Source organism: Anas acuta, chromosome 5 (genome assembly GCF_963932015.1).
Source record: "Anas acuta chromosome 5, bAnaAcu1.1, whole genome shotgun sequence".
NCBI classification, from domain to species: Eukaryota; Metazoa; Chordata; class Aves; order Anseriformes; family Anatidae; genus Anas; species Anas acuta.
Window position 1 is genome coordinate 26,908,344 of NC_088983.1, and position 25,949 is coordinate 26,934,292.

At 39.1% G+C, this 25,949-nt stretch overlaps 1 protein-coding gene across 2 annotated transcripts in view; it reads left to right on the top strand.

Moving 5' to 3' along the window:
- LRP5 (LDL receptor related protein 5) overlaps nucleotides 1-25,949 on the top strand; it is a 143,837-nt gene that overhangs the window by 84,527 nt on the left and 33,361 nt on the right. For both annotated transcript variants that reach the window (XM_068683386.1, XM_068683387.1), the window contains exons 8-9: nucleotides 24,302-24,518; nucleotides 24,711-25,000. In XM_068683386.1, the coding sequence (XP_068539487.1) occupies nucleotides 24,302-24,518; nucleotides 24,711-25,000 (507 nt within the window). The remainder of the gene's footprint in view (nucleotides 1-24,301; nucleotides 24,519-24,710; nucleotides 25,001-25,949) is intronic.

Below are 25,949 nucleotides of genomic sequence, written 5' to 3' on the forward strand. Positions count from 1 at the left end.
TAAGAAGGCTAAATTAGTGGCACTCAGGTTTTTAGGGTTTGAGGAACAGAATGGGAATTGTGATTGATTTTTTTATAATAAAAGATTTGATTCTCCCAACAGGCTTCTGATGTTACCGACATAAGAACCCCGATAGCTTACTGTTGCATTTCTGCAGACAATTTGTTTGGCTGATTTGGCTGTTAGAAATGCTCGCAAATCTCCAGTGTTGTGCAGTTATGCAAATTTAGGACAATCATTTTTCTTCTTGCTCCCCTTTTCAGAAGTACTGTAGTATTGAAGGAAGAAGCATAGTGGACAGGAAAAAAAATGTTTGACAGGTTTGTGAGTTGGCAGTGCTAAATATCCTACCACTCAAGAAGTTGTCATGGCTTATTTTTCCCCCCTTCTTTTTCCTTTTTTTTCCACTTTTCCCCCCCCCTTCTTTCTCTTCCTCCCCCTCTCCCCTCCTAACACACTGGTGTTTTGTGCAGTGTTATTTTGAAAGCTGCTTCTAATTTTCTCTTCAGACCTTTTGTTTCACTTTTTTTTTTCTGCCATCTGAAAACTAGCAAGGGTAGCCTTCTTCACAGAACCTTTTTTCCCCCTGTTCAGAATTTTTCATAGGACAGATCCATATATTCCTTGCATTGATGCTTCCATACCTGCTGGATTCCTAGTTGTGTTGTGGTTTTGAGTTTGTTTGTTTGTGTTTTCTTACCTCTTTTTTGTTTAACAAAGGAATTAAAAGTTTGGCAAACACCCACCTTCGTTTCTTAAAGCTTGGTCTCTGAGTGACCTGTAATGCTTTTTTCATTAGTGCTAATACAAAAATGAGAGCAATGGTGAACAAGTGAAAAATAAGGTGGCTGTTTGTGTAAGGGGTTTCTACTAAAAGGGAAAAACAAGCAGAAAAATAAGTATGCTCTTCGGTGAGCTTAGGAAAGCAGATTATAAGGAGTCTCCAAGGAGTAAGGAAAGAAGAGATTATAGAATATATAATATCTTTGTAGTTTTGTAAACTATAATTTCCTGAATGACCCGCAGTCAATGTGACTATAATAGGATTTTTCGTAACTGGACACATGAATGATGAGCTTTGTAGACAAATAAATTCAAAGTGGATACTTCCTTCTCTTGATCCTGACCATTGAAACGTCTTGATTATCCTTGTCATTTTACACTTTGTCTGTTCTCTGTCTTCTGTCTGGTGTGCCATCTGTTTTCCTCGTCACCTTTTATTGAGGTGACTTCCACCTAAGATGGGCCCCTGCCATCCTTTAAGGCTGCTTTTGTCGATGGCATCTACCATCCAATCATAGCTAGGAATAGTGGCAGGAAAATTTTACATCTTAACTCATTGTATGATGTGTTTTATCTGTGATTTTTATCCTCCTCGTAATTTGAAGTGCCTTCGCTTCATGGATGTGTTTTACCTTTACAAATATACTTGAGCAGAGATCTTAATTTAAAAATCAAACAATTGCTTAGGTTATATTTTGCCACTTATTCACCTGAGTTGCCCTTGAGTTCTTTGCTTGACTTATGGTCACTTAATTGGTAAAAATTAATAAATACTAAAAATACAATTTTTCTTAGATCAAATATTGCATTGGGTTATTTTTATTTATGTTGCACACCATTTCAATTTAAAATTTTGGACCAAGTGCTTTTTTTGACTTAGTGTATGCACATAATATATTTAATAATTACGTATGTATATAATGTTGAAAAGTACAACATTATGATTTTTACAATGGCTGGTAAGCACAGAGTACCCCTTTCTTCTAGCTATGCGTCTGGTTTTATTTCTTGTTAAAACACGAAGCACATTTGGCAAATTTATAAAAAGAATAAACTTGCTGAAAATGGCATCATTAGAACCCCCAGGTAGTTTCTTGTAACATAAACTTCTTTCTCTCATACGCATTATTGATATTTTAGTCTTATTTAGGATGCCTGAAAACCCCATTGCTCTCACTGAGCAGGTAAAGCATGGGAGAGTCCCTCAGCTTTAGAAACTAGCAGCATGAAAGCTGTGCCCTTGGAGAGAAGGTAAGTGAAGTTTCTCTAGGAAAACAAAACTGGGTTTTGTTTCCCTCTCCTGGGGTTCTTCCTTATCAAGCTGGTTAAAGGGACATGGCTGTAGACCAGCTGCACTTTTATCATCTTCTGTTCCTATTGTGAGTCCTGATTTAGCCCCAAGCAGTGAGCATAAACCTATGTGAGGAAAGTCCCTTGTTTCACGAAAACATCTCAGAATTGGATCTTCAATTCACCAGATTATCAGCAAGACTTAACGAACATTTGTTATGTCTTTGAGATGATCTTAAAACATCTTGAGGGCGGAGCTGAACACAGCCATTTTTGTCGTCATAGCTTCCTAGTATTAATCTGAATGACTGAATGCACACAGATCACTTTAGAATAGCATCTTCTAAGCATGATTTTTGTTGGTATAAACTGTGTGTTTTAACCACTGTGGGCTTATCCCATCTAGTCCTCTCACTGAGAGGCATGTGTACAGTTCAACATGCATAGCAGAGCTTACTTTCCAGTCTGAATGCATCGTAAAATGTCTGCAATGAAAGATCTGGTTTTGTTTCCTTATTCAGATAGCAATGGAGACTTCTACAAATTGTGTTTGTAGGTTTTATAAATTGTGCTTGTAGGCTTTACAAATTGTACCTGGATACTCAATCTTCTAATTTACTTCCTCAAGTTCATTTCTGTTCTGGTCATTTTGAGGTTTTCCTAAGTCAGAAGCAATGGATGTTGAAATCTCATCCGAATTCTGTGCTGTCATACATACTGCTGACAGATTTGCAGTTTGAACTTCAGCTGTCGGGAATGGTACAAGGCTTAGAACAGTTAAAACTATGGAACCGCCGTTCCCAGTGATGTAAGATAATAAAAATGTTGGTTTTGCTTTTAATAGTGTTTCAACTGGGTACGTCTGTGTGTGCTTTATTTCTTTGCTTTGCTTTTCTTCAGTCTAACCTCACAAGGTAGCATTATTACCAACTCTCATGGCTCAGAGCTTTAGCTGTATGCCTGTAGGAGTCAGAGGATTTCTGTCTCTCACGTATATCTGAAAAGATGTATTCAGCTTGACTGCACCTGGAGGCAAGACATTGAATGAGATCTGTGGTCTGAGGTGATGCAGGAAATCCATTTTTAACGTGTACTCGGTGTGCCTTATTTGCATGCACAGTCATAAGGATGACTTGATCCGAGGTTAGGAAGGAATATTCTTGAGGTGGTTGAGAACTTGCTGGTAGTAATATAACTATGCAAGTCTTTTGTCAGACCAAGGCCCTTCCTGAACTTTGATAGATGGCGTATGTTTAAAACAAGTCAAGATACTTGAAAAAGAAGCTACAACAAGCTTGAGTGTAACGTTGCTACATGCAGGTAGTAGCAACTGGAAGCAGGACCTGGACTGAAGGCAGAGAAATAACTGTCTCTGTTAAAGTGTAAGTTAAATCTTTGTCATGAGCATTATAAAGAGAAGTCCTTGGTTTTATTTGCACAAAAATAATATCAGCTTAAGCAAATTTTTGGCACTCAACTTGTCACTACCTGTGAGAGCTTGTGTATAAATCATTTCAGCTGGAAAATCTCATGTTTGTGAGTTTATGCTTATAAAGGAGGTTACTCCTGAAGGTATTGCCATGCTTTGGAGGGTACTGTTTTTGCTAGTGCCAAACTAATGCAATAGATGTTAGTTGTCCTGCTGAACTCCCACTCCAAAATGGCAAGGCTCAGCCTAAGATGTGATACTACTTTAGTGATTCTGAAATGTTAGGCACCAGAACAATTAATGCCAGGCTACACAGGGAATCTGGGAGTGTCAGATATCAGAACCAGGATTGTCTGAAGATCCTTCTGGAGTAGTAATTGCATAACTCCTGTTTTTACTCTTAACAGCTGGTTGCATTCTGATGGCTCAACAGAGATTTAATAGAGTCCTGTCTTGTTTTTGTCCCTGATACCTTCTTATTTAGACATGTATCTGCCTAGTAGGTAGTATTCCGTTTTTTTGCAGTGACTTTTCAAGAACATCCTGTGAGGCAGTGAAACATAAGTACTTGCCTTTTAGAAAGATGAATCCTCCCTGCCCCCTGCTTCTACGAAGGTGAAGAGCTCTGTAGGTAGGGAGCATCATTACCCTTCATGTTACAGATGATTAAATTGACACCTGTTTCAGTTTAAGTGAATTGGCTGGAGGCGGTTAGGTCTGGGACTCAGGCCAGGTCCAAGAGTTTAGCTGGTTACGAGTGTAAAAATGTCATGCCCTTCAGCCTAATGCTAGAGCTCAGGAGGTTGTTTGCTCTCAGTGCTCGTGTCATTCAGAGAGCACTAGCACTCCTCCTGTTGGTGTGAGATGTTTCTCTGCTACTGGGTGTTTCAGGCTGAGTAGTACTGGTGAAATCTTCTAGCACAAAGTAGTTTCCAAGGTGACAAAAATAGCTGGTACTTCCAGTGACTTATCCAATGCAAGGTTTTGCAGCGTTTCACCATCATGTGCCCCTGCAGTGGAGTATTTTGCAGTTTATTGAAGCCTTACTAATTTCGTGTTTTAGAATGCTATGTAAATGCAAATTTAGTGACGCAAAGAAATGAGAAGAATCAAGGCATCTTCGTTGAGTGCCACTGCTTCTCCTTTGGCCTGCTCTTTTTTACCTATGGTTTGTCTAGTTTTAATATTCTGTTTATGTGAACCATCTCTTGAGGATTCAGTAGGACACCAAATGTCAAAATTTTTAGTTACAAGCATTTGTCTTTCATCTTGTTTACCGCTAGGTTTCTGGCATTGCCATACAGGCAGCAAAAGGAATGTCTTCTCCTCTTGGTCTTTGACAGTTTGCAGTCATGGCATTATGGAATATGAGACTGGAGCATTGTTATGGTGCTTATGTGGGACCACCTTTTGTTGTGAGCCTAACACCCTAGCAAGTGTTCTGCCTTGCCTATCACCTGGTTGTTTCTGCTGTTGAGACAGTCTTCCAAGGAAGAGAAATTCCATTTGTTCCACAGAACAAGCACACTTAGTGCCACCTTTGTGTAGTCAAGAGCTTCTTATCTGTTTTTTTTGTTTGTTTGTTTGTTTGTTTTTTTCTTCTGAGATGAGAAGGATCTACAAGACAGCTAGCCTTTTTCCTCCACTTTCATAGTCAACTGTGACCTGTTGCTTGTGCTGCATTGTATGGAAATCAATGGTAGTTGCTGCTGGCCAACTGTAAGAACCAAGTGAAGGTTGCATCAGTTTATCCCCATTCTCTGTTTTTCCTAACTTTTGAAAGTTGGAACTTCCGATTCTAATACCGTACCTGATTGCACAGGACAGCTTTTTAAGTGCAAAGTTAAAGTTGTTTTTTGTTTGCGACTATCCCAGCTTGCTTAGATCTTTTGGAAGGAATTGAAAACACATCGCAAATAATTCTCGAAAGAGGAAAAACTGCCAATGAGGACTGGGAGGGAGAGACGGTCTGAGATCAAAGATAATTTGTTGCTACAAACTGACAATACAATGTAAATCATTTGGTTTTGGAGTAACAGACTAAGTTCTTAAATATGTCAGATCATTCCAGTCTCTGAGATGGAATGGGATACCTTATGCTATGAACAAATGCTGGAATAGCTAAGACAACTGATTTTTCTCCAAATTAAACTGTAGTGGAGCTTCAAATGAATGTGCTTTGTTTTTCTTTTTTTTTCCATGCTGTAACAAAAGATTGTAGGAGTGGCATAGGCACAGTGAAGAGGTTTTACACATCCATATACCGTTCATCTTATTTGAGAAGTTGTGGCAGTCTGTTCAAGTTCCCTGGAAGAACGGAAACATAACCCCCATTTTGAAAAAGGGGAAAAAAGGAATACCCAGGGAACTACAGGCTAGTCAGTCTCACCTTGGTGCTTAGCATGATCATGGAGCAGATCCTCCTGGAAACTCTAAGGCACATGGAAAATAAGGAGGTGATTGGTGACGGCCAACATGGCTTCATTAATGGCAGATAGTGCCCGACAAATCAGAGAGATGGTTTTACACTACAAGGGGGCAGGTTTTTAGGCTAGATACTAATACGGATGAAATTATTTACTATGAGGGTGGTGAGGCACAGATCGCCCAGAAGAAGCTGTGGATACCCCATTCCTGGAGGTGCCCAAGGCCAGGTTGGATGGGGCTTTGGGCAACCTGGTCTGGTGGGAGTTGTCCCTGCCCATGGCAGGGGGTTGGAATTAGATCATTTGAGCATCTAATAGTAGTTTACTATGTAACAGCTTCATAGCCCAGGTGTTTCCAAATTTTGAAATATTTTTCATGTGGAGAGGATCGATTCTTTTTTAAAAGTAATTGGGCTTGGGTGTACTGAACAAATTCACCACTGGCAGTGGTTGAGTAAATGATTTTTATTTTTTTTAAACTCCCAATCAGCATAAAACTAATAAATATAAACAGTGTGACCCAGATCAGGAAACAGCCTTATCCCTAACACAAACAAACAAACAACCCGTCCCTCTACCCAGAGAAACCTCTCAGATGATAAACCATCAAATCCAACTATGCACCCAAATTTAAACAGGAAACTAGTATTTTTGTAGTCATAGTGGCTGCCTCCTTCCATATCCTCAGGCTCAAAACAAAAACCATATGTTTCTAATACATGCGTGGAACAGTTGTTACTTCTTTTATGTCAACTCCATAATTTAGAGTAGAAAATCAATTACTTCGGTTTGTGATTCTGTTTAGGTTATCCTCTCATTTTCAGACTTACTGAGTAACAACATGGGGGAAAGGTTTAAGAACTTTTATCCAGAACTGAGCATCTGGAGTTTCCTGTACCTTACATACCAATCCTTGAGGTAGCCAAGATCAGACAGTGCTGGAGTGAGACAGCCTCTTACTGATAAAGCGATGAGAGGAGCAGTGCCATCTCCCACGTAAACCATCAAACTGGCCTTGGGAGAGCTAGATACTTCTCCTGAGTCGGGCACTGCAGATACTGTATTTTTTAAAGATCCTCATGTTAAAAGTGTTTAAATGAGGCAAAGAGAAGTTTGTGAAAATAAAATAATAAAAATTGCTGCAGCACTCCAAAAATGACAACTGGAAGGTAAAACTCACTTTGGCTAAACAGATTTACTTTCCAGGCTTCCATACAGTTAAGAACTGGTATTCAGGCTTTAATTTACATGGAACTGAGCTCATCCAGAAATTTCATTTAATGATTTTTTATTATTATATTTAAATGGTCATCTCCATCTTGGGTATTAAGTACTTGACATTGGCAATGAGATGTCATTTTCCTGTTTCATACAGTTGGATTTGCGTTCTTGATTCTGGCATAAATGCCTATTTTAAAGATAATTATAATTCACTAATAATAATTTGTAAGTGGACTTTGAACTTCTGAAGGGAGAAAAACATAGTGTTGTAGTTTGTAGACTTAGTGTTTGTCTTTCTTTACTGTCTGTGCACAAAGCTTTGCAGCACTGGGAACTCAGAGGAGTGACAAGAGCCACATGTACACCCCCAGTTAAATTTTTTGTATTCCTTTTAAACATTTCTTCAGCCAAAACCTTCCCTTCAAATTTGTTCTTCCTGGCCTGTCAGGCACTGCCTGTTAGGGATGTAAAAACTGTGGATACTTATTTCTGGTGCTTCCTGTGTTTTTCAAAATGCGGGGGTGACGGTGTCAGTCTGGAGGCAGCAGTACATCGTGTGACTCTACTGCTGCAGCTGCCTGACCTGCAGCACTCTGCGTAGCTTCCTGACTCAGTTTCCCTGTTTGCAGCACTGAGAGAAGTGGTAGCTTTTGGTATGAAGTGCTTGAATCTGAGGATGGAAAGAACGGTGAAAAAGGCTAACCACTCTAGCTTGAGTGGAAAACTGACCTCTAGCTGTACTCCTCCTTCAAAGTATATGTTGTGTTTGGTTGATAGTGGAAATCTAATCCTTTGGGAATCACAAATGCCTATAATGGCTCTGATATATATAAATAAAAACATTTTCCTCGTTACAAACAACTTCAAAGCAATTGCAATATGGATTAAAATACACAGCCCCCATCCTCCGTACTTATATCCAGCAATGTGAAGTTCAAATGAAGCCATTAGCAGTATCTCCAAATATTTGGCAAAAGCAACCACACTTGTGTAGCTACAGGCAATGAAAGTCCCTACTACAAAAAGGAAGGGGGGGAAAGGGGGAGTAGCCTGCATTGATCTAATTAGTCAATGAGGCACAAAGTATGTAAAATCTCATTATATATCACCAGGAAGATTTGGCTTGAGAAGTAAAGAATATGTAACTGATTTGTCTATGGGTGGGTTATTCATGTCTTTGAATTTTCCAACAGGAAACAGGATTTCTGAAAACATTAAAAACACACACACGTCCTGCTGGACACACACATACATGTATATGTATGCATAGAGACGCATGCACACATACATGTCACCAGGTCCCAAAACACCCAGCCCTTACTCAGGGTAGGCTTTCATGAGATAGCTCCTGATAGAGACAAAGTGAAGGTATTTTTTTTGTTTCCTAATGAAGTCTGAATTTGGCTAATGCCAGTCACAGCCCGAAAACACAGTGTGTGGCACTTAGAGTATTACTATACACAGACGATGGGTTTGTCCCATTGCCCCAGGCAGTACAGCTCATGCATGAAACAGCTCTTCTCCCTAAAGAAGATCTGCTAAAAAACAGGGACTTAAACTGGCTTCTTATAACTTGCCTTTTGCCCTTTTCTTTCGAGCCTTTCAGGGATTCATGTTACATTTTTTAAATTTCTCTAAAACCAAGAACACTTGAAACATTTATATTAGAATTTAAGCCAAGATTCCTACCCAATCAGTTTGTCTCAAGAGCTGAAGATTTAAGTACAATGCCAAATATGCTACAACACCCCCCAGCACCCCCCCCCCACAAAAAAAAAAAAAAAAAAAAAAGCAACCACCCACCAAGCCCTAAAGCTAAACTGACAAAACAAAAGGGGAGAGGGAGAGACAGAGGCACTGAAAGGAAGAGACTAGCTCAGTCTTGCAGGTAGCCAGTGGCAGGTAAAGGAAGAACTCTTCCCAGCCTAGCATTGGAAGGAGAGATGGGATTTGGAGAAAGTGCTGAGTGTTACCAGTGCAGGTACAATTTCTGATTTAGTTCTTGTTTGCAGAGTTCTTTAATAGATATTTAACATTGGCTATGCTCCAACCAGTCTGTTTTGACCATTCGCCTTTCCTTTTTTTTTTTTTTTTCCCTCCACACTGGCAAGATAATTTGTTTAATCTTGCTCTCGAAGAGGTTGTTCCTGTTCTTTGATTTAGATGTTAAAATTTGTTTTGACCTGGTCAGGTTCTCCTTTATCAAAGCAAAGTGAGGGTCATTCTCGTTCCTTGTTTGCTTTCTCCGCTTTCTCCTAAATATGGAGAATTTGGATTTATCTTACGTGCTTCCCCTTTTGAAATCCATTTCTATGTACCCCACTTCAATAACTAAACATCATTCTGGAGCTTGCATTCCAGGAGATCAGGATTTCTCTTCCCTCTTTGATAAGTGAAGACAAACTGTCCCCAGCTAATAGGTAGGTACAGCACTGATCATTTCTGTAACCTGTTAAAAGATCTGAAGGGATATTAATGGTCTTAGCAGCCCTGAATGCAGACATCCTTGAAATAAAAAAGGGAGTTCTGTGTGTTTGGAATGAATTTCATACCAACTTGTGGAAGAATTCTTAGAGAATTATAAACATCATCAGTTCCATGCTATGTGGAACCTACATCCCTGCCTACTGAATGCACAGTCCTCTGTTTTGAGCAAACAAGAGTCTTCCGACATTACGAAGTACATACAACCTCTGTATTACACTGATACATGCATCCTTGTGGATCAAAGGTGGCCTTATCTTTCCTATCAGGTCAATGAACTATTTTCATAGAAGCAGTCCTCCTTTGTCCTATTTTACAGCTCATTCTTCAGGAGATGGCAGGTTTGGAAAGGCAGGTTCTTTAGGTCTACTGCTTCCTGAACCAGACAGAACTGCAGTTGCTAAGCATATGGCAGCCTGTGCCTTCCCCTTTTCTGCCCCAGACAGACTGGTGGATTTATTTTTGTTAGACATCTTTGCCTCTGCCACACTAGTTGTGGTTTGCTTCCCTCCCTTGAACTCTGCTGGGACACAAGTTCTCCATCCAACTCCTCCTTTCACTCTGGTTGAGGAGGTGATGTGGATCCTGCTCATATCAGAAGTGATTCGGTGAAGAGGAGAAAGATCTTGCAATTTTCAGAAGTCAACATGAGCAAAGTTGGACTGTAAAGTTTTGCCTGGATGCTACTGGCTAAACTGACAAACACAAATCACAGAAAGCCCGTACCTGCTGCCTCCTCTCAGACTGGAAACTAGCCAGATCCCATCTTGTGCTCCTTCTGAGCAAAGTGTTTTGGCTTTTTTTTTTTAATTTTGGAAACACAAGCGCGAAGGTGCTAATAGGCCAAGTTCTGTTCTTATCCCTTCCATCAGAGTGGTTCTGAAAAGCGTTTATCAATATGGTAACGGGTGCTTTATATATATATATATGTATATATACATATATATATGTATATATAAACTTCCTACAACTTATATTAGAACAGAATCTGAAAAACAACAAATCCATGTTGCTAAGTGTTTAAATTTGGGCCTGCATCTGTGAAAAGAAAAAATACATGCATATGTGCCTCTGACATTGGCACCAAATTACCCAAATAATCAACCAAGTGTCTGCTCGCGCACGTAAATGTGACTAATTATTTGCTTCTGAACACACAGGTGTTCCTCATTCCAAAACTTGGATGAGTAGAGTTGAATATCACAGTTGAAATTTCTCATGCTCTTTTATTAGTCTGTGTTAGAGTACAAGTCTGTTAGGTGGTCTTTGGCCTGCAGTTCCCTGCAGTTCCCTTTGGCCTGCAGTTTAAAGCAATTGACATTGCTTTATTGGTAGTGGTGAGGCACTAGGATGCCTCAGCAGAATCTGTTGCATCAGCTAAATTTACTTGCTGGAAGGCTACAAGGTATAAGTATCTCCTTTTTTAAGGAGGAAATCTTATGTTGATGCATATCACAGTTGGAGCTTACATCACAGATTAATTATTGATACTTGTTTTCTCTCTATAAATAGTGCTAAGTAGAAATATATTAAGAGGTAGCTAACTGTAGTTTTTTTCTTCCCACAGATAATGGGTGCCTTAAAATTGTATTTAATCCTTCTGTGTTTAAGAGATGTCTTTTTTTTTTTTTCTTTTTCTTATCTCCAGAGAGCCTTCTGAAAGGTTTGTCTGATGGGAGAGTGCCCTCAGGGCCACTTTATTGCCATTAAGAATATATGGCTTTGTTTTTACAGCTATTTGTTTTTGTCACTATTTCAGTGTGTTTTTACAAGAGAGTTGTATACCACTTCTGGTGAGTGGTGTATAGAAGTTAAACCTTTGCAGGTAATTATAATTGAAAAAGAAACAGATGTGCAGGTGGACATCCATGGGTCTAGGTTTTTGATGAGGTCAGTCCGATCCCAGAAAATGTTGTATCCTTTCGTTCTGTGCCTTCCAATGAATGGTACAGCAGCCTTAAAGCTAAAAGTGCTGTATGAGGTATTAGCTCAGATGTATAGCTGGATCTAATGCAGGAATGCTGAGCCCATTTTGGAACAGAGATAGGGTGCCTCACAAGTGTTGAGGCCCTGCACATTGAGCCAAAGTTTAAATCTAACTTTAGAAAAGAAGTTGAATATTTGTGTCCATGAAAACCGAAACCTTGTCTCCTTGCAGGTCTGCAAATTTGGTGGAGATCGTACTGGGGGAAAAAACAAAACAAAACAACACATTGTCAATTACTGAGTTCATTAAATGAATGATTACTTCTATGTGGGGTTGGCAGAGATCTCTGGTAAACCAGGGCCTCCATTAATGTGCTTCAGCTGGTACTGGGAGTCTTCTACCTACAGCCCCACAGGAGGGAAGTTTCCTGAGAGGTGGAAGTCGGCCAACATTCTCTGGATCTGGATTTGACCCTTGAGTGAGATGCTGGAGGGAATGATTTATACACGTGGAGTATGAATGCAGCACAGTGTCTCATTTTGAATAGCTTGTGTGCTTTTTGTAGCAGACTTCTTAAATGAAAAGGCAGAAGGTAGCTAAAACAGACTGTCTAGCCTTTTTATGAGCTGCTTTGTTTTAATGTTTTAAAACTGGCTAAAGGAATGAGGAGAATATTAGTTGTGGTATGTTTAGAAAGACTGTGTCTTGACTAAACAATCAGAAGAGCTTGGATGCTTACTGGGTAAAGCTTACAAAGAGAACGTGGCAAGTTAGCCTAAAATTCAGATGCTCCCTCTATATTTTTAATATGTTTGTTCCCTTATAAAAAGAGACCTTTTTCAGGGGAAAAGCACATTTGCATTGTCCACAAATGTAGGGATAAACGAGGTGCGACAACCTGCAAAGAGTGGGGGAAATGAGTCCTGCAGTGCACTGGGAGTCGGAGAAACTATGGTCTGGGGTTAGGCACATTACACCCCCCTACTGCCCTAATGAAATAGTGTATTTTTTTATAATTCAGATTACAGAGCACCTAAGCGACTTGCTTTTTTTAACCACAAGCTCGAAGAAATACAGACTTAAAGTATACAAGTTCTTTCCTGAAGTTTATATTAAATAAATGCTAAGAGGGCAGTAGTGACATATCTGAGAAATGTTTGTTAACTATTGGTCTCTTATCTTTCAAAAGCTAAATGTGATACCCAGTGTCTCAAACTAGGGATTATAAGAGCCTTGTGAGCCCCCACAGTACCTAGTGAGACACAATTCTTTTTCTCTTTTGTACCAGTCAGTCAAGAGGTGTTGTTTCTTTTCATCACAAGGGCAAAATTACTTTTAGTTCAGGACGTCCTTGGCATGAGGTATCCTGATAGTTTGACATATGGCACGCAGATCTGCCTGCTATGTCAACAATTCCTCAAATACTTCTAATGTGATAGGTGAACTTTTGAATTGAATGGAATCACACAGATGTGACAAAAAGGAAGTCTGATGAAATCTATGGTAATACTGCACAGGTACTTCGTCTTCTACTATTAAATGGTTCATTGACTGTGTGAAGAGCAGTGATGCTGTTAAAGGAAATAAAATTTCAAGAGCAAGTCTGTCATCTATTACAGTATTATTATTTTAAAATATTCTTACAAATCCTATCTTTCTAGGTGTAGCTTCTGGCTACATATGTACAAAGACACCTTTGGAACGTTATAACCCCAGAGATGGCAAAACAAAACGGGAATTTTCTATAGTTAATAGTACGTATATTTTTAAAAAATGCCTGGAAATACATCTGAAATATAAGGATTTTGACTTCTACTGTATGAAACTAGGTTTTAAAGGACTACTTTGGATTTAGAAGGAGAAACTTAAAAGTTATGTAACAAATTACCAAGGTGTAGATTCCCCCCCACCCCTACGTGAAACTTCTTGTTTTATAAATGGTTCCCAGTCTCCATGAAAACTGATGGATTGACTGCAGTCCATTCTGTATGTGCTGGAGACCACAACACGGAGGAGTTTACAGCGTACAAGGTAGAGTGCAGATAATGGGGATAGGAAATGCCCATCTCTAATCTCTACGTGTTTTTTGTTTGTTTGTTTGTTTTAGAACCATTTATAACCCTTTCTGTGGTACAAACACTGAATGAATGTCTGAACACACTAATTTCAGCTAAGGGATCACAATATTGGTAGAAAGGATTCACCAAGCTGTAGAATACATTGGGCTTTAGACACATTGCCACATTGTATGTAAAGTGAGAGTGACAGTGTTGACACAGAAAACACATCAATGAAAACGTAGTATTATACATGTATGTGCTTCCAGTTCTACGTGACTGATCTGTCTGAGGGTAAACAAGGAAAATGTATCTTTGGGGGTGTAATGCACATTACAGCATATAAAGAAACTGGTGGTCATTATATATAGTTCTTTACTATAATTGTGTCATTTAAAGCATTTGACAATATCCGCATATTTTGCAAGGCTGGAACCGGAATGCACTTAATCACACAGGCCACCTGATAGCATACATCCTAGGTCAGACGAGCATTTCTGATGTGTCACCCAGAGTCTAAACCATCAAAACTGGTGGAAAGAAATTTCTAAGAGCATTTTGCTTCGGGTCGCCATAAAGACAAGAGCCTTCAAACCAGATTTACACCAAAGCTTTGAGACTGGTTTAAGTCAACACTGTAGCTGAAAGAGAACAGGAGAAGAAATTGATTTTACCCTGAATGAAATCCTTGATCTGGTTGACTGAACAGCCACAGAAATGCATGTAATGGCATAGAAGGACAACAGAATGAGCTGCAAAGGCTCGTGTGTAGGGAGAGGGTCTTGGACCATCCTTTCCAGTAGCTGTGTCAGTTTAATCTGATCATGAAACGGCAGTGCTGTTGCATCATAAAACTCTAGCCTCAGGTTATATGAATCTGTTGAGAGAGATAAGAATCCTAAACCCTTACCTCTGGCTTAAGTTTTCCAAAGTTTGTGCAGAGAAGTGCTCACCTGAGAAAAGGAGAGACCTAGCCCTTCTAATGGGTACCTGTCAAACTCTGCTGGCTTTTGTAGCTCTTAATTCAGAGCCACAAGCAAAGGGAGAATCAGAGTGAAGAACTTTTTCCTAGGAAGCATATCAAAAAGTTTCATACTGGTAGCAGTGAGAGCCAGGAGAACCAGTTTCATGCCTTCTCATAGCTCTGAAAGAAAAAAGAAAAGGGATTTGGAAAGTAATACACATTTCTAGGGCTACTCTCTTGAGAGGAAATACTATTAGAATTACTGTGCTTCTACTTTTCTTGGCTGGAAGATAGTAACGTTTCTTTTCCTTTTCAACAAAAAATATTTTAAGCAAACATTCTTTGATTATTTAACGGGTTTCAAAGAAGCAGCTTCTAAATTCATTTTCCTGTGGAATTTGATTTTTTCCTAACGTTAGATATGTGATTCCTAAATGGACTTATGTGAACATCTTGCATTGTAACATTGGCTTCTTTTATTGCCAGAAGTCTTCAGGATATCAGGTTAAATAGAGAAATTGACACAAACGCCATTACAGAGAAAGTCCTCTCTCTAACACCACCTCCAGAGCCCATTTTATATCTTGTTACAATACTCTGTCAGGGTACATCAATCCTCAACGAATCTGTGAAATAGGAGACTAGGTAATTTCTGATCTTAGGGTAGACTTCTCTTTAATTCATTGTTTAAAAAAATTGGGAAGAAAAAAAAGTTTGTATTGCTTTAAGTCTCTCTACTGAAATGAACTGTTGCTTTTTTTCTGAAACCTTAATTTGGGTAAAGCTGATGCCACTAGATTAGAACAAAATAAAGGAGAAGTGAACTGTGTTCCTTGAGCAAGATTAGGAGTAATTCAGCCCTGCTCATAGGATGACTTAAATTATGGTGGCCATCTCTCCGAAACAAATTAATGTTTTAAAATTCTAGGAACTAGCTTTGGAGTTAAGTTAGCTGGGGATCTTGATGAAATATTAATAAGGGCTGTCATTTCCAATTAAAGCTAAATCCCTAGTAGCATGTGTGTTAATGGATTAGGCCAGTGAAGGAGGCTGAGTTTAAAATGGCCTTATGGTTTATTGCTGTTACAGTTTACAGCTTTTAAATGTGTGAAATTTGACTATTTTAACAAGGTCAAAATAATTGTCTGCAGTGTGTGTTGAATAAATTAGCTTTAGGATTAAATTAAATGAGCATGTTTGGTTTGCAAAATTAAGTATTCATAGCTCAAATCCATGTTCAGAAGTAAGCATTGTTAGGTGATTGCTCATTTTTTTTGTCTGTTTGTTTGAAACTAAATGCTTATTTCAGGTATTTCATGCAGAGTTTTAGATTTTTTTTAAAATTTTTTTTTGTAGGCAACTTTCCAATGAATTCTTTCATCTTCTTTTTTGTTGTTGTTGCTGTCAGAAATTCCAGCAGGTTTAAATAAAGCTTAAACATGTGTTTCTGATTAATTTGTAGGGATACTTGGAAGTAGACCAGTAATATGACTACAAATATTTTTGTTTAATTTACAATGCATGCTTTATTGCTGCTTTAAAAACAAACAAACAAAACCATCAGTTTTACGCCATGTATAAACAAGTGCTGAGGTGAAGTTATGCCTTTATGGTATGTTAGCAGATAGAGTATCATTCAGGGTGAATTCTGTACTTACTGCTATAAGTGCATATAGTAATTAGCAGTTTTTTGTTTGTTTGTGTTTTTTTTTTTTTTTTAATTCTGTTTTGTATAATTGAGTTCAGGTCTTTAATATTCTACGGTATTTGCATTTGTCTCCAGTTCACCCTTCCTTTTCACCTCCTTATTTGTCTGTCTGTTACAAGCATTATGAACCAGAAGTGCCACATCCAGTCTAGATGTGAACTCAGCCTACCTCTACTAAGAGAAACAACTTTGGCTTTGCATTAATCAGTTACAACTCTGTGTCGTCTTTTACTTGAGTTGAGCTGTTTGAAAGAGGCATTAATAAGATCCTGGCGAAGAGGTGGGTGCAGCTGATACCTCCTGTGATGCCCCTCACACTAAGCAACTGAAGAGATAAACTGTGTATCTGAGAGCATTTACCAAATGCTTCTTGAGCACCAACAGGCTTGGGGCCATGACCACTTTCTGTTTCTGTTCCTGACCACAATCCCAGCAAAGAACCTTTTCCTAATAACCAATCTGACCCTCCCATGACGCAGCTTCATGCTCTACCCTCGGGTTCTATCACCAAAGAGAAGAGGTCAGAGCTTGTGTCTTTACTCCCCCTTTTGAGGAAGCTGTAGGATGCCACAGGTCACCCCTCTGCCATGAGTATTCTAAGCTAAACAAACCAAGTGACCTCAGCCACTCCTCCTAAGTCATGCCCTCTAGTCCTTTCATCATTTTGTTGCTCTCCTTTAGGCATGTTCTAACATTGTTAGATTCTTCTTATGATGTGGAGCCCCATACTGCACATGGTACTTGAGGTGAGGCTGCACCAATGCTCAACATGGTGAGACAGTCACTTCTTTTGATCTGTTAACTGCGCTGTGCTTGATGCACTCCCAGGATATGGCCGCTAGGGTATGTTGCTGACTCATGTTGAGCTCACCATCAACCAAAGCCCACAGATTCCTAACTTGCATCTACATCCAGGATTACACTGATTACACTGTCCCAGCAGCAGAACTCTGCACCTTGGCAGTGTTTGCGAAGTTGATGGAATATAGGTCAGACAAAGAAATCTTGGCTTGTAAGCAGGTGGAATCCTTGACTTGTCTGCAAGTCCAGGATGAAAAAACAGTGCTCTTTTCCTCCCGTCATCAGGTTCCTCACTTTTCACATACAGTAGATTGAAGATAAACGTGGAGTTTTGAATTTTATTGCAGGAGAGAACCATCAGTGGGGTGTGAAGAGGTGTTTGGTCAGCTTTTTATCACTTGGTTTTGCAAATATGCCCTGTGGGTCACTCGTTTACATGCAAAGTTTTAGCTGATTGTATTTTATCCCCTTTATCTGAGATCAAGTGTATTCACATGCTGCTGGATTCACATTCAATATGAGCTTTTTGGCCATTTGCTAGAATAACGGGAGTGTAAGTTTATGATTTGTTTATAACACTGTCAGTGCTCTCAACTACAGTTATCAACTATAATCTACAGTTACTCAATTCTTTAATGTATTTATTATTTAAAAATAATTGTGGGATATATTACGTATAAAATCACTGCTACTCACTCAGTGAAAAAACTCTTGTTACCCAGTGAGGCATGCTATAAGGAGACATTTTTCCCATTAGTCCTATACTACATCTCTGAAGATGGTGTTTCACAAGTTCTTTGCATTAGTGCCTGCAGGCAGTCACCTGCCCTCCCTCTCTGACAGTGTGTTTCTGCCCAGTTCGATGTGGAAAGTACACTGTTTCTGTAGCCATGAATTTCCAAAGATGTACTGTGTGTGCCTCAGACTGTGAGGTGTCCTCCCACCTTTGAGATTTTTACTGGTACTGTTCTTTACCTACTGTCTTTAAATGTGGTGTTTGAATTGAGGAAGTTGATCTCTCTTGCCAAGTAATTTGTGGCTGAGTTGAGTTAAAAATGACACTAATGAACCACAAGAGTGTATCCGGCCTGTTTTGTGGAACTCAAGAATGTAGATGAAGGGGATATGAGCGGTGGTTGCTGCTGTCCCCAAAGGTAACAACGTTGTATGGTCAGAATGGGAAGTGCTTAAGAACACTTAAACTTTGTTGGCAGCTAGATCTTTGGACAGTGTTGTCGATACAGTCTTTGACTTAGTTTTAAATCCTGACTGATGGATGGGTCTCACAATTGGAAGCAGTTTTCAGGACAGGCTTTTCTCTGATACCTGGAAAGTTTGCCTAAGCCTAATTGTGGAAGCATTGATCACCTCCTCCTCAAAAAGATAATGGGATCTTTCCTGACTTCAGAGAGGGGTTGAAAGACTAGCATTCAAGCTAGATAAACCACAGGTGACAAAGCTTCCATCAGCTCCAGTATCTCTGTTTTTTCTGGGTAGACATGTTGATTGCTTCTGTGGAAAAGTTTTGGGCCTGTAGGTAACTGGACTCTAGCGATCTACCACACAAAAAGACCAGGACATAACTAATTTAAACGAAACAAAAAAAAAACCAACAACTCCTAGAGGGAAAGATGGAAGATTAATAGAACTTGTCAGTTGCGTGTGACTGAAAAATACATGAGGAGGACTCTTACGGATGGCTTAACTTTAGTGTTATGCACTTCTTTGCTTGTCTGTACCAACATGGATTTTAAAAGAGAGTTTGCCATTACTGCCGTGCTTTAGCTTGAGGAGGATTGTAAAAGGGCCTGTGAGGCAAGGCTGTCAAAAAGAGTAATGACATCTGGTAATCCCGCTTGGGATTCTCTTCCCTGAACGTCTCAGAGTGGTTTTTGTGTCATTAGTAAAGATACAACACGTGTGGACACAGAGAAGTATCTTTTCCTGCTATATCCTCAGTGAGCTAAAATGGCATGGTCTGTAGTGAAAAATGATGAAATTTCTCTTGGCGAAAAGAATCTATATGTAAAGGATGGTATTGAGTCACTACTTGTATTTGCTGATATCTAAGCATCTGACAGTTCAGAAAATAATAAAAATGTATTTCTACATCAAGACTTGCCTGAAATGAGAATTTCGGAAAAAAGAGCCACAGAAGGATGTATATGATTAAGCCATTAAACATAATGACAATAAAAGCTTACAGAATTATATTTATGATGCAGCTTTTATTTTATTTTATTTTATATTGCAGCTTTTACCAGGTTGTCTAAGTATCGTAAAGGTGAACTGAAATTATTGACAACAGTGAGGAATGCTTTCTAAATTCTCAAGACTCACTAGAGTGTCTGAGCCAACAGATTGCAGAGAGCTTCAAATTATTTTTTTGTATGTACGTGTGTGCATATGTGGAAAATGGCCAGATATGTCTGTCATCCAACCATCCTCCCAACCTTTTTTGATACTGTTCTGGTCCTGTTTGTTTTAATTCTATTTTCTTTTCTGTTTGCCAGTGTCTGCCAACACATGCCTGGCATTAAACCCCTTCAGAATGAAAAAGGAGGAGTCCACTTTTATCCTGAAGCATTGATGAAAGGTGGTTTTATTTCAGCTGTTGGAAATGTTAACGAATGGCTTAAACTCAGCTGAATATAGACTGCTCACAGCTGCTTTACTCTTCTCTTTTTGGGGCAGGCTTTTTGACCCTCTGAAGTTTTCTGCTTCTCTTCATTTTTCTATATCTTTTTCTTTCCCTGTTGACTGTGACCCACATGGTGGCTCCTTCAGGTTCTTTATCTAGCCAAGGAAAACTGGGCATGATTCCCTTAAGGGGATGATTCCCCTCTTCTGGGGTCTTCTGAGGAGAATTGATAGAAGCCATTCAAGGAGCATTCCTTTCCCACAGGCTAACATCGTGCTCTGGATAAAGACATGGATCTGCAAGTCTACCAACCTAATAGTATGGCAATCATGTCATTTTATCAGTGCCAACCTACCATGTCTGCTTACTGATCATGTAGTGATTTAGCTTAACCCAATAATTGGTTTCCATTTCTCTCAGCTTTGTCTGTAGCAATTGAAAAAAAAATTGTTTTCTCTTAATGAATTAAATAGAGGAGCAAGGTGTCTGAGTTCTGACAGAAAAAAGAAAAAAAGAAAAAAAAGACATTCTATATATAATTTCTTCTCTCTGGTGACCAGTGATAGGATCTGAGGAAATGGTTTGAAGCATTGACAGGGGTGATTCAGGCTGGATATCAGAAAAAGGTTCTTCACTGAGAGGGTGGTCGGGCACTGGACAGGCTCCCCAGGGCAGAGGTCACAGCACTGAGCCTGCCAGAGTCCAAGAAGTATTTGGACGATGCTGTGAGACACGTGGTCTGATTTTTTGGGTGGTTCTTTGGGGACCCAGGAGTTGAACTCAATGGTCCTTGTGGGTCCCTTCCAACTTAACAATATTCTATGATTCTGTATGTGCTGAATAGCTGTTGTTTTTCACAGATGCACCTGAAATATAACTTAACTACATGAATCACACTGATGCATAGAATTTAATTGCATTGTTTACTTTAATCTTCTTCAAAGAGCTAAGAGCTTTTGAATGTTATATTTGGAAATATTCGTTAAATCATTTTGCATATAGTGCAGCAGCATCCAAAAAAGGAAAAGAAAAAGCACACCTTATCACCTTATCATGTTTTTTTGTGTAATTCAGTTCATTAGAGTGTTTGATGTTGATTTCATTTTGCCCACAACAGATTTTGGCTGAGCTTGTCGATGCCTCATTAAGAGATTGTCATTGAAGTCTAAAGACTAATCAGGGGCTTTTAGTGCATGCCGCTGTTCAAGGGGACCTTTTGGTGTTTCGTGTGGAAAGCACAGCAGACTTAGTGTTGTATTTGTCCTTTGACCCAAGTCGAGATGAATTTATCAGTTATAGGAAGAGGATGAAAACTCTGAGTAGAAAAAAACCTGTTCTGTTTCTACCTTCCAGGTGTTTTGAGGAAAAATTCTGTATAATGAGGGAAAAAGAAAAGCTATTTCACAAAACAATCCTACTGTTGCCTACGGATGGGCTTAAAAGTCCAGGGTAGCTTTTTCCTGCTCTGTCTCATAAATCTTTGTTTCTTTCTATTAGTGCTTGTGCAGTTAAACATTGAATCATTTCAAGACGTTGACTGCATTAAAGCCCTCCCCAGAAATACTGTTTGTATTTCTGATCATCTCTGAGCAGCTTCAATGTGCAAGTAATATCAGTGCAAGAAAGGGAATTGTAATGCAGCTGCCTCATCTGCACTGGAGTTGTAATTCTTTGACATTTATTTATTTGAATATACCTAACATCATACATTCAGTATGAGGTTGTCCTTAGGTAATTAAACTGGGAAAGCACTTCTTAGTGCACTGCTAGATTTCTGTTAATAGCATTACTTTTGCACTTAAATCTGTATGCACTGTTACAGCTGCCCTTTGGCTGCAGCTTACCAGCTGCAGCCAACTTTAGGCATTAAATGATGAGATAATAGGGTATTTTATCAGCTGTGCAGTTTTAGCGAAAGGAGTTGTGTTTCTGGTCATATTGTGAAACCCATTTACAGGTGTGTTTTTTTCTACGTCCTCAGGGTTTAGGTTAATGTTCTAGAGTAGAGGTGAATCTCAGGGAAGATAAATGACAGCAAACTCCAAAAGACAAAACGTGTCTGTACCTTTACTGAACTGCATGTGATGGCTTACTGTGTTCAAGCTTTGCCTTGGTTGCTACTGCAAGATAGTCTAATTAGCACTTAGTTATCACTTCTGCCTATTGCCATGGATTAGATACAGCCAGGAAGGCTCCGCAGCCCATCACACACAAACCTAGAGCTGCCCTTCTGCATCCAAGGGAAACCTGCTTTGGTTCATAGGTGTTCTGCTGCCTGGATGGGGAGGGGGGGTGTTTGAGACAGAGAGGGAAAAACAGGAACACTTACTCCATCTCCTTCTTAGCCAAAATATAAGCCATTAAACATTTCTTTTTCTTTTTCTTTTTCTTTTTCTTTTTCTTTTTCTTTTTCTTTTTCTTTTTCTTTTTCTTTTTCTTTTTCTTTTTCTTTTTCTTTTTCTTTTTCTTTTTGTCTGATGCAACATATTTGATCTTCATTCCCTCTGTGCTTGATCAGTCATATAATTTAGGAACCCTTTTTTACATGGACAGGAAGGGACTTAGATTGCCTAACAGGCTTTTCATTTAGTAATTTCAGTGGAGGTTGTGTTTTTTTGACAATATGCACAGGTGTGCATGGATATAAATAATGTATGTTTCTGCATCTTTGGATCCAATCTTAGCCCTCGTGTATTTTAGTCAACAGGTATGGTATTTGAGCTGTACCTTTACTGCCCAGATCTGTAAAACCAGTTTGAAATGTGCTAGTTTGATCCTCATCCTGCTGATGCAGTGGTGTGTTTGTACGGAAAATGTCTTGTTTACTGAAGGTTCCACCAGTTTGTCTCTGGCACCTGAGTATGTGTGATGAACTTTTGAACCTGCAGTACTGCCTGTGGGATTGATACTGTTTTAAATAAGTGAGCATTTGGGGTTTGCCTGGACATGATGTAATGAGATAATTGCAGAACCATTTGGCTTTTAACCGCAGACAAACTTTTTTTTTTAATGTGTTCTATTTAGCTTAACTAAATAAAAAGACATTAATCTTAAGCCTCTGCTACTTCATCAAATGGTAGGTTGGTTGACACAAAACTCCCCCAAATCTTACTTTGAAGGAATGTCAGTGTTATTTTTAATTGTCCCCAGCAGGAGGCTTTTTGGCTGGAAGGAATCCCTGGATTTACCCCCCCCCCTTCTCACAGTTCTGGTGTGGCTGGGAGATTTCTCTCTCCTTGCAAACGGTGCTTTTTCACAACTTCTCCAATTTTTAGTTAAAAAGGTTTAAGGAAGAAAAGTCTGTGCACTGTCTTTTGCAGAGAGAATAAAAAAAGGGAGAAAGGCGTTGTGATTCTTAAAGCACCTTTCTGCTGCCGATTTCTTGACTGTGCAGAGATTTCTGTATCATGACTTTGTAACATTGCAAATAATTAATATTTTCTTGTTCTGCTTTCATATTTGCTGTCTCTCCCAAAAGATTATGTTGTAGCATGTGTTCATATTCACATAAGCTGTTAGTCTTGAAGATCTTAAGAAGCTTTTTTAATCTGCAATTGAAGACACCTGCACTATAGTAATGCAAGATAGACAGTGTTATAGTGATGTTTTTTGTGTATATAATGCAAACAAATATAGGGTGCAGCAAATGACTGCTTACCCCTGCTGTTGGGCTGGTGGTAGCTGGAAAATGTAGGTTGCCCCATGTATGCTAACATTTAACATCTCTTTCAGATAACATTCACATAGAATTGGTGACAATATTATTTGCATTTATCTGAAGTGGGAATGTGCCCAAATTAACTGTGTAATCAAAGAGAGATGCACGTTGCTTTCCCAAACCTACAAAGTATTACACAACTAACTGTAATAGAAACATCAGATTTCAAATTGGAGGTTTCTGTTATTATTAATTGGATACCTACCACAGGTGTGCATGCACATATTAAAAGTCAAATACAAATTTAATAAGATGTGATTGTCATTAGTCACATAAAAATAGTGTGCTCCCTCTGTCTACCATGTATGGGTAGAGCCTTACAACGTACTGTTTTTTTTGGTTTCTGTATGGAATTGAGGTAAAACGGATTGATGATTTTGACTGCCCATTAGGTTGTTAAGCATTTAATGGATTAATGTTACATAGCCTTTAAATTATGGATGTTTTTAATACGAAATAAATACCAATTAATAATTTACAAGTCGGGGAATACAGTGTCGAAATGACCATGCTTGTCTTTAAACCACGAGAAAATAAAAGCATTGTACAGTGAAGACAACTTCATTTCCTACAAGGTACAAGTTTAATATCTTGATTCTAAATAAAGAAATAATATCTGAATGATAGCAGAGATTATTTAAATTTCTACTTCAGTCACAGGCAATGCATTGCCTAGGTTAAAGCACAGGTTGTAAACCTGTGAAGTGTTTCTAGCAGCAAATGGAAGATTGGATTGCATGGGAAAAGAAAAGTTACAGTCTTTTGATTTAAATGTTACTGAACTTGGTGCTGTCCATAGTGAAAATTTTTAAATAGCACTTATTTATTCCTTTTTTCTCATGTGTCTCGCAGGTCATAAATGTTGATGGAACAATGAGGAAAACCCTCCTAGAAGATAAACTTCCACATATATTTGGGTTCACACTGCTAGGAGATTACATCTACTGGACTGACTGGCAGAGACGAAGCATTGAAAGAGTTCACAAGATAAGGGCTAGCAGAGACATTATTATTGATCAGCTGCCAGACTTAATGGGCCTTAAAGCAACAAGTGTTGCCAAAGTGTTTGGTAAGCCTGGGCTGGGTGGATCCAATGTTGAGTGGTTCTTTTAGAATTCTCTGTTGACAACCCATAGAGTTAACGTATTTTGAAGATTTGTAATTACATTGCACTTCCTCTCAGCCTTCCCCTTCCCCTTCACACTGTCTCCGTAATACACTAATATCTGTTTTGTTTTTGTTGTTTTGTTTTGTTTTTAAGGAACTAATCCATGTGCAGAGAACAATGGAGGCTGCAGCCATCTATGTTTCTTTACACCCCAGGAGACCAGGTGTGCCTGTCCCATTGGCCTTGAGCTGTTGAGTGACATGAAGACTTGCATCATTCCTGAAGCCTTCTTAGTTTTCACAAGCAGAGCAGCCATTCATAGGATTTCCCTTGAAACCAATAATAATGATGTTGCTATTCCTCTAACTGGAGTCAAAGAGGCATCTGCTCTGGATTTTGATGTCTCTGATAACAGAATCTATTGGACTGATGTTAGTTTGAAGGTATTACTGACATGTGAATTCCCTGAATATAATGCCACAGAGCAGTTCCTTTGATCTAACAAAGGTCTCTGTTACATGATCTATCCTGCAGTTGCTAGTGTTGTCATTGAATTGCATCCAAGGAGACTCTTGGAGATGAAGACAGTTGCATTGTTGAATGCACAGTTGGGTGACAGGCATGTTCCTGCTTCAAATAAAAATCCAAAGTGGTGTTTGCTCATACTGAGTGCTGAAGTCTCAGATGCTGCATGGGCTGCATCCGTATATGTCCCTGTCCTAGAAATGCCATTTTTATGTCACGTAGTAGAGTAATTTAAGCACCAAGCTTGGCAACCCCCCAAGCTTTCTACCCCCCTTACAGTTTTGACTTGGAAAACAATCTTATTTAATATTAACAATTGGCAAGAGAGCTTTGTATTGGTTGCTGTTAGCCTATGACTCCAGCTTGTCACAGAGGAGTCTAGGGTACTGATCTAGTCCTCTCCATGCCGTGTTAATTGCCCCCTACCAGCCTCCACCTCTGTGTCATTGTGTTCCCCAGCAGTTTGAAACTTCAGTTTGATGTGTTCTGGTTCATATCCAGGTGCATGCTGAAGTGAACGTTGTGGTGTTCATCAGTGTTGCTTAACTTTTTGAAGGGAATTAAGTAATGGTAGAAAATGACACAGTCACTTCACTGGAGCTGAATTCCTCTGTTTAGCCTCTTAATAGGTTTTTCCAAGAGCAGTTGAAGTTTCCTTGCCAATGTGCCAAAGCCATAATAGGAAAAAACTCAATTGTAGCGATGGCAGGGCTAGTGCAATTTTCATAGCCTCTCTGGGAAGACTAATGAGGGTTGTGCTTCAGCATTAACAGTGCTGCTTGTGGTGTGGATACCTTCCTAGGAACAGTGCCAGTGTAACAAATTAGTGTGCTGCAGACACGGTTTCTAAATAAATCTCATGCAAGC